The sequence below is a fragment of the Gobio gobio genome (assembly GCF_949357685.1).
Source record: "Gobio gobio genome assembly, chromosome: 2".
NCBI lineage: Eukaryota > Metazoa > Chordata > Actinopteri > Cypriniformes > Gobionidae > Gobio > Gobio gobio.
Window position 1 is genome coordinate 31,999,730 of NC_137098.1, and position 16,121 is coordinate 32,015,850.

The 16,121-nt window shown below is 37.4% G+C and overlaps 1 protein-coding gene across 1 annotated transcript in view; it reads left to right on the plus strand.

Annotated features, from left to right (window-relative positions):
* Positions 1–15,638: 15,638 nt before the first annotated feature.
* The window catches only part of hsd17b12b (hydroxysteroid (17-beta) dehydrogenase 12b), a 31,173-nt gene continuing 30,690 nt past the window's right edge, over positions 15,639–16,121 (plus strand). The window contains exon 1 of the mRNA XM_079810883.1: positions 15,639–15,962. Within this exon, the coding sequence (XP_079667009.1) occupies positions 15,809–15,962 (154 nt within the window). The 5' untranslated portion in view covers positions 15,639–15,808. The remainder of the gene's footprint in view (positions 15,963–16,121) is intronic.

Below are 16,121 nucleotides of genomic sequence, written 5' to 3' on the forward strand. Positions count from 1 at the left end.
ATCCATGGTAAAGAATTGCTATTTAAAAAGTCAATAATGTCAATTTTAAGATTATGCCTAATACTAGATCGAGAAGTAGGCTAATCATGATCCCCAATACAGAATATTTAAGCTCCTTTGCTACAATAAAAACGGTACCAGTCACACGCTAGCAGTTGGACTTACACCTCGATAGATTTCGCTTGGCGTTTCAGTAGTAACACCGAGTCTAGTTGAGTGCCACACTTATAGAAGAGCCCCCACCTACTACCCATCCCAATCAAACCCGTTTTACCCAGGGCCCCGCCCCCTCTCTTTGTCAGCTGAATTAATTTGATACTATTTTTGAATTTCTGCGTTTCCCAGGGAAACCTAATGACGTCAATGCGGGTCAATAGCACAGTGATAGGCTGCTGGCGGGGAAAGCTGTGCTCTCCACCAACAGAAATGACACTGCTGTATCTAAGAAGCCCTGGTGTCCAGTCAATTAAGCACACGGAGCGTGTTTATAAAATAGCCGAATATAAAGAATGAGAAAACACTACAGTCTGCTTTATTACACAACATACTGAAATCGTGTATTGTGTTAGCAAAACTACGTACATTCTTCCCTTGAATGTGAAGATCTACAGAACATCGTGTTCTGTCTGTGCGAAACTAGTTTGTGGGATGCCAGCCCTCCTTTTACTTCTCAGCAGTCAAGTTCAACCCCCACCCTTAAATACTGGGAACGCTTCTACTTTCTCCAGGTATTTCTCTTCATTCAAAAAAAGCAAAAAAAAAAAAAAAAGCGAGTGAGCTCATTCACGCACTATGGTCTCACAATGGTCTCCAAATGCACGCGCACGTCTGTGTACTCCGTGTAGTCTAGATTCCTCTCTGAGCCCTATGCGAACCTCACTTTTCATCTCGATGAACGAGAACATGCATACGGTGAGTGATATTTCTTTCCGTTTAAGTTCTGAACTCATTCTGAACTTTAGGGGGGTTTATATTGACTTCTGATCGGGTTTTTGAAGTGATCAGGATTTGAACTATAGCGATAACAACAGATTGCTTGAGGTTGGATTGTACATGAATTTGGAATATAAACAGTCCAGATCAAACTAGATGCTACTTTTTTGTTTGTGTTCAGGATCACAGAGAATACGGGCACGCTTCACTTTGTGTGAGTCTTTAATAACTTTTTTTATTCATCTCGATACTTGTCAGAGTGTTATTATAGTAGCAGATTCGTCCTTGATATTATGCGGCTCTTTCACAACTTTAAATTCACTACTGCGATGGTCTCAAAGCGTGTTGTTCTCATTGTTGCCGAGTGGTCACGATTCGCGCTGTTGTAACATTTATGAATCGCAGTGATAGAATTACGTTTTAAAAAGAGCAAAAAAAAAAAACCCGGATGAAATAGCCTAATGAAACATTTTTTTTTCATGTCAGTCGTGTTCATGTTTTACTCCTCTTAACTGAGCATGTTCTGCTACAACTTAAGTCTATGTCCAGTCTAGACCGCGCCAACTATGTCTTGCTGCACCCCGAAAGAACAAAGAGGGGTAAGAATCTGTTCCCTCGGCTGAATGAGCGGGCGGCGGCTTCAGCACCACGGACAGCGACTACACGACTCAATAAGGCCTCGATGCGAGCGCTTGCGTCGGACTACATTTGACATGAAACAGTATGCAATAACAAGTCTATCGATGCATAAACACAAAGCACTTATGGAAACACATTTATATAGGGCAGTGATCACCTTGCAAATCATTACCATGCGCTTCCATATGGGCTACTGCTTGTTGCTTTAAGGTTTTTGCAAGGACCGAGTAAACTCTGGGCAGAATGGATGCCGTTTTATAATTAAAAAATATTTCAGGTCAATTTAACAAGCTAAATTGTGGCTTTTTGCAGCACAACCGTGAACAGATGGACGTAGGTTAGAACTTGTATAAGGCCTCAGATCCAGATTTTACTGGCAACGTCTGCTCGTCTTTGCATCATCATCATCATCATCACCATTAGCCATTGGTACAACAATTATATGACTGTCTGTGTCAGGTTTTATTGTATATAGTCTGGTTTGTAGGGTACTATGTTGAAATTAGAAAGACTCTTTTTTGTTCTTGCTCCTTCTGTTTTCAAGAAAGAAGTGTCCGTTCTAGCCTATACTGGCGTGTGTAGCGGTGATGAGCTTGTGTAAAAACTCCTGGTATAAATAATGTTTACAGTTTCGCCTCGAACATTTATCATACTATCGCCTTAAACGATAAAACAGCCACTGGATACAGCAGTAATGTCTTTCATTAAGGCATCGGCAAAAGGAGGAGAATATGAACGTGACGTCAATGCAACTGACGCAGCTTTGGATGAAGGAGGAAACAGAAAATACTTATTTTCCATACATACATAGTATTTATGAGCTATATGTTTGTATAATTGTATATAGTTTGTCTATGATTCTATCTGTTGTTGTAAGTGTCGTTTTGATGCAGTTAATTTTGGGTTTAACGGTGGCTCAAATCAGTGCAACAGCCTGTCAAAAAAGAGAGAAATCCGCATCCATTCGAATAAAAGCAGAAATCACGATTAGTCCTTTCTAAAGGATGCCATGTCTCCATAACCGAGCGTCACGACCGCGTTAGAGAGTAGATGTGAACGCGCATGTCACGGTGATCACGTACAATTCCTCTGAGGAGCATTTGTGAGTGCTTTTTTTCTCCAAGTGCTCTAAAAATAGTAACAGCTTGATCCAGAAATAGACAGGGGTATCACCCTCATGTGCAGCCATCGTTTTGAGGCATAAAAACACACCAGGGCGGCACGTTATGTACTCGTTGTGTCCTTGAGATATTTCCGTGTGTTATTGAACGCTTCATTCAGTGCTGACACGTGTATTTCTCACATTGAGGGCTCCCTCCACCGGCGAGACCTCTCGCTCTCCTGGTGACCTCAGATTGCATGTTCTGGCTTTAAATGTATATATATATATATATATATATATATATATATATATATATATATATATATATATATATATATATATATATATATATATATATATATATATATATATATATATATATATATATATATATATATATATATAAGGCCTGCTTATATATTTCCCAGTCATATATTCTGGACGGTTCTGTACGCCGAGTTTTAGTTATCGCACGTATCATGTCAGGGAATCACCCTGTCTGCATTCAGTGAATAGAGGTGAAGGGGGATCTCATTAGAGCTTGCTTTAATCACGAAAACAAAGGTTGCCCTTGATGAACTCTCTATATAACATAATACATTTTATATCATTCGTGGCCGATATCACACGATGAAGCCTCTATAATGCAAAGGAGCTGTCCGCCGCGAGTGGTGCTTAAATTTCAGTCACACTGCTGCTAGTGTCCAGTCCAAAGATCCAGTCGTTACAGAAACGTATGGAAGACGACTCATTGTAGACCTTTACCGATGAATAAAACCTTTCATGACCTCCGTCATGTGGAAATTGTTGTTGCCTATGTGGCAGTGCGTTTTCTGGTCCACACACTGAAGATATTGCTTTTGTGCATATGATCATTTCCTCAATAATTCAGAATATCACATAGGCTACGTTTAATAATTCATACCCTGCACGGGGACCCTGAGGTTAGTCTGGGAGACCTGCTGTAAACACCATCATAAACCAGCCTAAGAAGCTGATCGAGATGGTCCCTCATCCTGAGCAAATGCTAAAACCATGGTATCTAACAAGAACCCCCCCAATGATCTGTGTAGTAGCCAAAGCATCAACGCTTATTTGTAAACAATCCGGTTTGTTTATAGACCAAATGCGTGGTCTTTGTGAATCCAGCTCGTCAGACTACACATGTAGCCTGTAAAATTTCGGTCATACATATGGTTTATGTTCATCACTTCAAAGACCAATCAATTCTTCACATTTGCCAAACGTTTGAGCCCAGCGCTCCTTGGTAATTCGTTTTTGGCGTGCGGTTTCATCGGAAACAGCACAGATTGGCGAGTCGTGACTGCTAAAGTGAGTAATGCGCGTCGGCTGCGTCAGTAGGGGCAAAGCGCTGGGTGCCGGAGACAGATGGAGGGAATCGTGACTGACTGGAAACTTCCACAAATGAAACCACAACCTCATCATGTCTCCGCGAGAGCGCTATCTGTTAAGACTGGACTTAAATGTTAGGGTCTCGCTGTTCTCCCCTGTCACTCTGAGTCCTGACCTTGGAATCCGGAGGCAATTCTACATTCAGAGAAAAAGCGACTCTGTGGTTAGAGAGTTTATGTGCGCGTGTGCATGTGTGCTCGTGCTTGTGAGGTTATTTTATGTTTGTGTGTGTGTGTGTGTGTGTGTGTGTGTGTGCGCGTGCGTGCGTGCGTGAGATGTGTGGGGTATCCAAATATAGCCAGGCTCAGAGAATGATGTTCATTATTTTATGAGACAAGGAAAAGAGGAAGCTTTGGTGACTACAGACCTAGTGCAAGGATCTTGAGGAACTTATGGTAAGTGTCCAGCTGGATCATTTTTATATTTATCAGCGGTGGTGGTGCTTATTGATAATAGTTCGATTTATACAGTTTGTATTTGAATGGATCATTCCAGATGCTTTGAGTTAATAACTCTCAGTCAGATTAACACCCGGTAAACAACCGAAACCCGTATAATATAACACTTCCATTATCAGAGATATGTGATAGGAACGACGGATTAAGAAAACGCGCTTTGCAAAGGCAACAATGAAGCAAATTTGTTAAATGCATTTCGCACACCAGTGGAGAATTAGTTTTCTATATTTTTCCTTTTTTCAAAAAGGGGGGTCCCTGTGCGAGAAGAGCGCGGATTGGTCGAATGACGAGTTATCGTATGCTCCAATGAAATCCTTCACTGCTCTCTATTTACTGTGAGCTGGAGCGCAGTAATTCCCCTCCTTCAACAGATCTATCGACTGACAGGAGTAGATCAGCTTTTTCCTCAACCACATCACGAAGAGGAGAATGTGTACAGTATGGCCATAGGAACGGCATCAGAGCACGGATAAAATGACGGTGCACGGGCTCGGATGGGAAGGGAGTCGTACATCAGAGCGGATCCTGTGCATTTCTCCGCGAATGTGTAGAATTGGAGTCTACTGCACACGGTCCGGCCATTGGCTACAACAACATGGACTGTCAGTAATTATGGACCAAGCCTGCAACTCAGATGCCACATTCAAAGCGTATGGAAAAGTCTTTCACGAATCTTTTTGCGGTCTGGGCTTGCTGTTCTCAACTATCAATGGGAAGCCCTTACCCCAAAAAGCATTTGCGGAGGGCACACACAGCGAATAATAGAAGAAAGCTCTCTCTCACTTCTGCTCCTCTTGGACTATCATCATAGTACTCATTGCCAGAATGGCACACACGTTGCAATTCTCATGAGTTATTATGTGATTTTTTTTAGAAACTGGAAACAAAATCATCGGTCTTTACGATTTTCTTTTTTTCAAACCCAAGTCTGGCACACCCTTTCAGTATCAAGTGACTCCAACCGCGCCTTATCAATTTAACATGTGATTTAAGTCTGAATGTTAAGAGTATATACGGGTCGGGGACTGTATGCTTACTAACTCATATAAACGAAGCGATGCTTGACGGTTTTACCATGTGAATAAACAACTGAATTAAAGCACAAATGCAATAAAAAGAATATTACATCTGGATCGTGACATCTTATTTGGAGTTTTGCAGAGACGCAGCTGACGCGCGCGCAGGTGCTGTTGCACAGCTCGTGGAACATCAAGTGTGTTTGCAGAGTTACCATACAATTTCTAAACACGACTCGTGGCACTCCAATGAGTTTACATGGAAATGTAGTCAACAGTAAACGTTGTATGGACGGATCGATGCTTGAATAACCCCTTGCTAAATTCAATTAAAAACACGTGTTTGGTGCTCACTATGGAACATGTCAAAATATTTTTGCTTGGAATCAAAACGTTAAGCTACCAGTGGCACGTGGCCTTACCTGTGCTCAAAAATGTTGCTCAGAAAAGACATAAGGCGTGTTCACACTATACCTTAACACGTTATAGACAGATTAATTACATACAAGATAAAGTAAACTAATCTTCATAAGGGAGCATTCATAATCCACTCAAACTTCTCAACATTAGATTTATCCACAATTCATCAGGCAGCACATACACTCTCTTAATTAACTTTTAAGAAAAAAGAAAAAAAAAACTGATTCATTTTATCATCATCATCATGGCATGGTATGAGACTTGTGCACAGCATCTGCTAATGTAATGTGCTACTGTAAAGACGCAAAAAAACACAACAGTATTATGCTGTCCTTCATTATGCTTTGAAATATGATTACGCATTTTGAAAATACTGGATAATAGGTGCTCTTGCTTGTGAGAATGTTTGTTTTATTGTTTCGAAACATGCAATGTTACGCTTGATGTTGTGATAGTTTCGTGAAGGCTAAAATACACTTGGACTCTCTTAGCTTTACGATTACAGTAAAACAATTGTTTAATGGAGTCAACATTATGTGGTTTTCAACAAATAAAAATAATAATTTGATATAAACAAATTCATCAGTCATAAGTGTGTATGCGTGTGAGGGACAGCACTATCCTTCATTTTCTTTTGTCTCTAATTGTCATAGTCAACAGAAATGCCCTAACAAAAGTTTGTTATGACGGAATTATGATCAAGGCTTCTCACTTTCAGGGCTTAATGCATTTCATTTTCCAGTCTCGTCCTCTAATCAAGCAGAAACAACACATTAAAACAATTCACTTTGTCTTGTAAAGTAAGGCATTTTAAATAAAACTAATGTATAACATCAATGCATGTTAATTTGTGTGCAGAGAAGCACACACACACACACACACACACACACACACACACACACACACACACACACACACACACACACACACACACACACACACACACACACACACACACACACACACACACACACACACACACACACACACACACACACACACACACACACACACACACACACACACACACACACACACACACACACACATAGGGAGAGGGAGAGAGGGATGGGAACCCAAGTCAACAGATCAGGAGAGCCCATGCCTAAATAGCAGATGCCAGGCACGTGAATAATGACATTTGTGTGTGTTTTCTCAAATGCTTGTCATTGATTTGATAGCTACTGGTTACCTACTATGTAACATTTATGGACTGTTTCTTCTTTGGATTGTAAGCAGGTGCACTGATTCCATATTTTGTTTAAATGCTCAGAATTACAGACCTGTAAGCTTTTGGAATTGTTCCTTTTTATGCTTTTAAACTAAAACGACGTACCGTTGATTCCCGTCCTCTGACTCTGTTTAAGAGGTGATGCGCTCATATCGTGACCACTCTGAATCACATGTACAAACAGTGGATTGTTATTTTGTATTAATTCATCAATGAGAAAATAAATGCTTACAAACACAAGTGATGTTTTCATTCTCATTCATTTTTGCAGTCTGGCAAAATATCTAGATGGTCAAACTCATTGGTTTGTTTTGGTAAACACACCACGCATACGGTTCAAAGCCCAGACAAATCTCATGTTGTGATATCCAGCCCAGCTAAACCCATTTTCCAAACAGTTGTGAACTACTATCAAGTCTTTCAGAGTGTTTTTTTTAATAAAAGAATTCAGGCATTTCAGAAGCTACGTTTCAGTTGTTTGCATGTGTCAGTACGTATTGCATTTGCCTTTCTATTGTTAGAGCTGTAAAGTCTAATTATAAAATCTGCAAAGTAAATTATTAATCATGCAAGAAGCAAAGCAATATATATATAATGAACACGACATGTATAGGAAGCCTTGATACAGTACCTTACACATGCAAAAATGTACAGTCTTTTGCACCACGTCCAAAGGCTGCAAACTTATCTGATTTTATGGTTAACATTAGTTAAATAGTTAACAAGATTCAGCATTTATTAATCTTAGTTCATGTTTATTTTAAGATTTACTAATTCATTATTATAATCAAAAGTTGTATTTGTTAACATTATGCACCGTTAACCAACATGAACCAACAGCTGTATTTTTTTATTAACATTAACAAAGATTAATAAATACTATTGCTCATTGTTGGTTCATGTTAGTTAATACATTAACGAATGTTAACAAATGAGAACTTATTGTAAAGTGTTACCAGGTTTAATGAACATAAATGCAAATCAGTTTAAAACAAATCTGTTTTTATATTAAATAAACACTTTCTAATAAAGTAGATGTTTATTTTCATGTTTTCATTTTTATTTTTATTTCCTTTCCAGCTGTATATTTTTTACATCAAGCATTTCAGTCAAAAGCAAAGAGAAGACCTTGCTCTGAAAGCTTGCTTAACCTTAGGTTGACGTAACCCAGCATCTGTACACTCATCTCCTATAGGCACAGACAGCATCAAACATTTTGTATGGCTGAACACATTGTTTAAACTTGCCGTTTCATTACTTAAAGCAGGTTGTGGTGTGGATGTTACTGAGGATTCAGGGTGTTGAGCAATGATTCCTGATTTCTGAAAAATAACATGTTTTGTCAGTCTACATCATTGTCATTGTATTATGATTTTGAAGAATAACACTAATTGCATTTTTCTTTCTAAACTCAACAATACTCTCATTACAATATCTTTTTCCGGTTTAGTAAAAAGACTACGTTCTTTAATACATTATTGTTGTTCAAACAAGATATACTTTTCCCCCCCTCACAGAACATACAAAGAGACTTTCTATTGCTTATCAAAATTTTCCCTCACTATTTGTCTTAAAGTGAGATTCATATTATGCTGGATCTATTTAAAAAAAGATATGAAAAGATATGAAATGACTAGGGTACACATTTTGAATTTTTAATGGACATACTTGATATACAGTAGTGACCAAAAGTGATGTCCGAAGGGGATATTTGTTTTAAATGACCGTACAAGCTCAATTAAACCAGCAAAATATGATGAAGATATTTTATATTTTTTAATTAGTAATGTCAAATCGATTAATTGCGATTAATCAAATTTAACAATACTTTGAAACACACACACACACACACACACACACACACACACACACACACACACACACACACACACACACACACACACACACACACACACACACACACACACACACACACACACACACACACACACACACACACACACACACACACACACACACACACACACACACACACACACACACACACACACACACATGATATATTTACAAACTTTTATGTGAGATGCGATTAATCGCGATTAATCGATTTGACAGCACTAATTTTAATAAAATATGAGGGAAGAACAATCTTGGTTAATGTGTTTATCTGACAAAATTATTTGGAAAAAAAGGAAAACTACAGCAACAGGTTTTATTTCACTATGCAAAAAACATATACTGACTATACAACATTATCAGTTATTAATATTCCATTGGTTCCCTCTTGTTTTTGCATGTGTTCATAATTTCTTTGTATGACAGCCTGGTCAAAAATGATGTCCGCACAATTTGGCATGTTTCATGCGTTATCACAAATAAACAATTGAGTCCAAGCACAACTACACAATATGCTTACAAAATCTTTTTTTATTCATCTATTTAAATAATATTTAAATAAAGGGTGAAGATGTCAATTTTCCTAGGCCTGACATCACTTTTGGCCAATACTGTAAGTTGTATACAAACCATGTACCTTATTCACTGCCTTTTATTTGCTCTTGACATTGTGACAGGTTCAATATACATCATGGTCACTTTAGCTATTGCAAATTCACATTAAAACAATTCAAGTGATTTAAAATTGAGCATTTTTCCGGATTAAAAAAATCTGAATGCTGAGTAAGGAATGCACCTGCCAACAATAATACTCACGACCGAGATGTGCAGAGATGTGACTGCATTTTTCTCATGTGCCACTTTAGAGATCTCCTTAAAGATTTCTTTATGTTAAATAGAATGTGGGTTTATATAGATCTTACATTATAAATATTTTTTGTTCACTGCATGCTTGAAATGCATGCCGCGTGTTCAGGAAAATCTGAAAAACTCAGAATGTAGACTATAGGCAATGATAAGCATAAGAATATTACACTATACTGCAAATCTAATTTGGACAATTAAACACTGTGGTTGCAGTTCTCTCGGCAAAAGGAGAGAACTCTGCATCACACCAGTCGTTTCTGTTCTGTATTTTATAGATTTTGACATTTTAAATTATGAATAAAATATTTTCAAACCTACTGCACTTACAAACAATACTGTTCTTTTAATGGTTGTAACCTGATAATAAAGAGATTTTGGGTCTTTACAATGACATTTTACATAGCTTCTTTTCAGTAGGCATTGAAATCCAAATCTAAAAATGATAATAAAAATGTAACCAAACATCTTCCCTTTTCACTTTATAATTTGATGTTGAAGATATTTCAACATAAACTAATTCATTAAAATGAGCTGAATCAAATTAACAACTGAACTAAATTTTACTTTGTTTGAAATAATTATGTACACTATATTATGATAACAACAATGTTCAGAAATTACAAGTCACTTTATTTGAATTGATATTTTGTTTAGTTGTTATTGGTGACTGGTTATTTTAGTATCACTGAGGTATAGGTTTTATTAATATTTTGAATGAAAATTTGGTCCCACTTTATATTAGGTGGCCTTAACTACTTACAAAAAAAAAAGTACATTGTGTCCATATTGTATTGCAAAACACTTTTGCTGATATTGAGGTGGGATACGGGTAATGTTAGAGACAGGTGTGGTGGTATGGTTAAGTTTAAGGGTAGGGTTAGGTGTAAGGGAAGTGTCAACAGTGTAATTATGAATGTAACTACAGAAATTAATTACAGATGCAGGTAATTTTTTAACGTAAGTACAATGTAAAAACATGTATGTACACAATACGTGCATTGTATCAAATTATTAATTTAAATGTTAGTAAATCGTAGTTAAGGCCACCTAATATAAAGTGGGTCCGAAAATTGTCCATTTTCATTTAATTGTATTTCATATTACAGTTTTAATAATTTTGCTATGTGTGTGTGTGTTTTTTTTAAATGTCTACATAGTTTTTTATTAAATTTTATTTTATTTTAAGTTTTAGTTATAAAACTATAGTTATAACCCTGGTTCCACATTACATAACATTCTAAACACCCATAGTTGTATATATACACCTGAGGTCTTGTAGAAAAAAATAATATAAAGGAAAAGTTATAGATTACTGAAAACATTTGTTATGTCTGTTTTCAGTTTAAAGTTTAAAGTCGGCAACACTTTACAGTAAGGTTTCATTAGTTAGCATTACTTATTTAACATGAACTAAGGATGAACAATACTTTTACAGCATTTATTAATCTTAGTTAATGTTCATTTCAACATTTACTAATACATTATTAAAATCAAACGTTGTATTTGTTAACCTCCGTCAATGAACTGTGAATTAACATGAACTATGTTGAGTGTATGAATGACTGTGAATGACTGTATTTTTAGTAACTTACATTAATAAAGATTAATAAATACTGTAACAAATGTATTGCTCATTGTTAGTTCATGTTAGTTAATACATTAACTAATGCTAACAAATTAAACATTATTGTAAAGTGTTACCAACGTTTCTTTAAATATCTTAAAGGTCTTGATCATTTATGCTTGTTATTTAATTATCCTTAATTACCCTACCTTAAAATAATTTTAAATGATTGATTTGTTGATGTTATGTCATATCACTCCCCCTCAAAAACTGCTGTAAAGCAAACAAAATCTATGAGGTTGAAGAAAACTTGATAGATTGAAGATCACGCGCATGCGCACACACACACACACACACACACACACACACACACACACACACACACACACACACACACACACACACACACACACACACACACACACACACACACACACACACACACACACACACACACACACACACACACACACACACACACACACACACACACACACACACACACACCTATCATTATAAGAACATTCCATAGACATAATGGTTTTTATACTGTACAAACTGTATCTTCTATCCCCTACACTAACCCTACCCCTAAAGCTACCCATGACAGAAAACATTTTTAAATTAAAAAAAAAAATGGTGTTTTGTCCTTATTTGTAATACAAGTGTAATACCCATGTCATTATACAAATTTGTGTCCTCATATTATAAACAAGCACATACAATGGATTTTATACTGTACTAATTATTTCTTCTAACCCTACCCCTAAAGCTACCCATCACAGATTTTTTTAAAAAACATTTTTAATAAAAAATACACAGATCAGGCCTAACATTATGACCTAATATTGTGTTGGTCCCCCTTTTGCTGCCAAAACAGTCCTGACCTGTCGAGGCATGGACTCCACTAGACTCCTGAAGGTGGGCTGTGGTATCTGGCACCAAGATATTAGCAGCAGATCCTTTAAGTCCTGTAAGTTGTGAGGGGGGGCCTCCATGAATCAGACTTGTTTGTTCAGCACATCCCACAGATGCTCGATTGGATTGAGATCTGGGGAATTTGGAGGCCAAGTCAACACCTCAAACTCGTTGTTGTGATCCTCAAACCATTCCTGAACCATTTTTGCTTTGTGGCAGGGCGCATTATCCTGCTGAAAGAGGCCACAGCCACCAGGGAATACCATTTCCATGAAAGGGTGTACATGGTCTGCAACAATGCTTAGGTAGGTGGTACGTGTCAAAGTAACATCCACATGGATGGCAGGACCCAAGGTTTCCCAGCAGAACTTTGCCCAAAGCATCACACTGCCTACGCCGGCTTGCCTTCTTCCCATAGTGCATCCTGGTACCTGGTGCCCCAAGTAAGTGACGCACCCGGCCATCCATGTGATGTAAGAGAAAACAGATTCATCAGACCAGGCCACCTTCTTCCATTGCTCCGTGGTCCAGTTCTGATGTTCACGTGCCCACTGTTGCACTTACGGCGGTGGACAGGGGTCAGCATGGGCACCCTGACTGGTCAGGGCTATGCAGCCCCATATGCAACAACTCTTTCTTCCAGAACCAGCATTAACTTCTTGAACAATTTGAGCTACAGTAGCTGGTCTGTTTGATCGGACCACACTCCCCACATGCATCAATGAGTCTTACCCTGTCGCTGGTTCACCACTGTTCCTTCTTGGACCACTTTTGATAGATACTGACCACTGCAGACCGGGAACACCCCACAAGAGCTGCAGTTTTGGAGATGCTCTGACCCACCCACTAACAGGTGCCGTGATGAAGAGATAATCTGTGTTATTCACATAATGTCATAATGTTATGCTTAATTTGTGTATGTTTAAGCCATGGAAATGTCCTTATTTGTAATAACAGTGTAATACCCATGTCATTATACAAATTTGTGTCCTCATGAATCATATAAACAAGCACACACACACACACACACACACGCACATGCATGCACACACGCACGCACGCAAGCCCACACACACACACACACACACACACACACACACACACACACACACACACACACACACACACACACACACACACACACACACACACACACACACACACACACACACACACACACACACACACACACCACACACCGAGACTAATTGATCACATCTGTACACATAAAAATATTCCCACCAGACAATCCAAATCATATAATCTGAAAAAATGGAAATAGCTTTTCAAAGTTTTCCTTATACATGATTACTCTTGCTTACTCATGATTACACTTTTGTGTGTAATACTATAAATCTAATACTTTTACTCATAATTTAATTGTCTGTAAATTTAAATTAAGCAATTAAACATTTTTAACAGACTAAATGTGGTTATAAACGTGTCTTTTCTGTCTGGCATGCAATATATGGAGTCAGCTTGCCAATACAAACCAAACATTTTCTTATTAATAGCCAGACTCATTTATATGACTCAATTTTGACTGTGGCATATTAAAAATGAAGGCTCAACCAGAACATTCAATGCAGGCATTTATATAAAATGTTAAACAAGTTGTCTTACAGTATGAGCAATCACTGCTAAACATCAGACACATGAGAAACATTTTGTCCAATTTTGTAAATGCTGATTACTGATTATCAAAATATCCAAACTTCACACTGATTTGGCCTGCGTTTCCCAGAAGCATTATAAAACATCTGCACAGTCTCTGTGTGTGTGTATTTTATACCCAAACCCTATAAGGACAAAATTGCTGATAATCCCTGAACTATAGACAAAACATGTTGTGAATACCCTAAAAGAATTACAGGTTAAAAAATAAAGCAATGACTCTTTTATTTAAAAAAAAATATTTTAGTGCTTGGGTTAACCTTAGTCTGAAGTAATAATACTCGTCTACTTATATATAAAAAGTCTATAGTGTATTCTGATTGAAATGTGTGTTTTAGGTGTGTGCACCCACTTCTGGATCTGACATTAATGTTCTATTATCTTTCCTTCTATGTATACAAAGTCAGACTTTTATCCATGTTTTTTGTTATAACTCTCTGGTTCTCCCGTGCTTTAACCTGCACACTAATTACAATTTCTTAATCAGATTTGTATTTTATTGTTTGTACTTTAGCCTATTTGATACATTTTACACTGTAAAAAAAAGAAACATGTACATACCCTGAACTCATGTATGTTTCGCATGAAGCATTCTGTAAAAAAAATAGTTTATTTTAGGCAATGAAAAATAAAAACCAAGACAAGAACAATTGGAAACAGACATATGTGTATAGTAGGTAAAGCATATATGTTACATTTATAAGCAAATATAGGCATATTAAAAATAAGAGAGAATAAATGAGCACGTAGGATATCGTCTATAGCTATGTTTATAATATTTCCATGAAATACGTTATTTTGTGTAAATAAGTATTTTGTGTTAAATACCACCGGAAAAATATATTCCCTATTATTTTAATAGCTAACCCCATTAAACATGTAACTTTGACTGTTGTTATCTTCAAATTCACAAGAACTTGCTATATGTGATATATTGCAGCTTTAGCACAAGTAAGTTAAGGGAAAGCAGACACACACCTTTTTGAGGTGCAAGTTCAGGAAAAAACTTGAATTAAATATTAAATATAAATGTTGTTATAATTTAAGATATATAATTTAAAAATTGCAGCTTTAGCACATAATATAAAGTCTGAATTCCTTGCAGGACCAAGATATTCACTCATATATTGAATACAATTCATAAAAGGGCACTGGTATATTTTCTGTTTTAGATATCATGTTTTGCATAATAAAATGGAATAAAAAGTATTGATTAAATACGAAACAGTATTTCAACTTAAAACCCTTTGTTAGGCCTGTTTTCATAATGTAAGTTACTAGCCTACAGTTTTATTTGTGTCTGTCGTTTTAACTTTCCCGCCAAAAACAAGTGACTCTGTGACTCACAGACAGTACATGTTGAAATGTATGTATTCGTTCCCGCGACAACGTATGATTCCTCTCGTCCATATTTTTTGAACAATGTTTTATTCACACCTTGAATCTTCAGCCTTTCTCTCCGAGTCCGGATAGGCATGAGGTGGTGGTCGGTGATGTGCCGAGGAGTGGACGAACAGAACTTCCATCCAATCAGAAAGCAGTCTGCAGATTAACGTAACAACACGTAGGCAACGCGGAAGCGGATGTGTGTTTTAATCCTGCACACTAACGAGCCGACAGCGTGTAACATCTCGGCTATTTGTAATTTGTTCCAGAATTTGTGAAAACTTGTGATTTTACGTGTGTGAGACACCGAGGCACGTTGGTTCTGTTATCATGGAGCTGCTGACAGATGCACTGTTTTGGATCGGTGCTGTCACTGTGGCCTGGGTGTCGGTGAGCACTTTGTGCTCTCTGCTTAACGGGATTCGCGTGTGGATTGTGGGGAATGGAAATTTGATGAGGGCATCCAAACTCGGGAAATGGGCAGGTTGGTACTCCGTACACACACTGCACTGACATTATTAACAGTCAACAATCAGCCATCAGTTATGTGTGTGTCATGATGGAAACATGTGATGATTCATTGTGAAGCACTTTATACATCATTTATTTTTGTCTATCAAGATGAATGTCTATTAAGATGGGG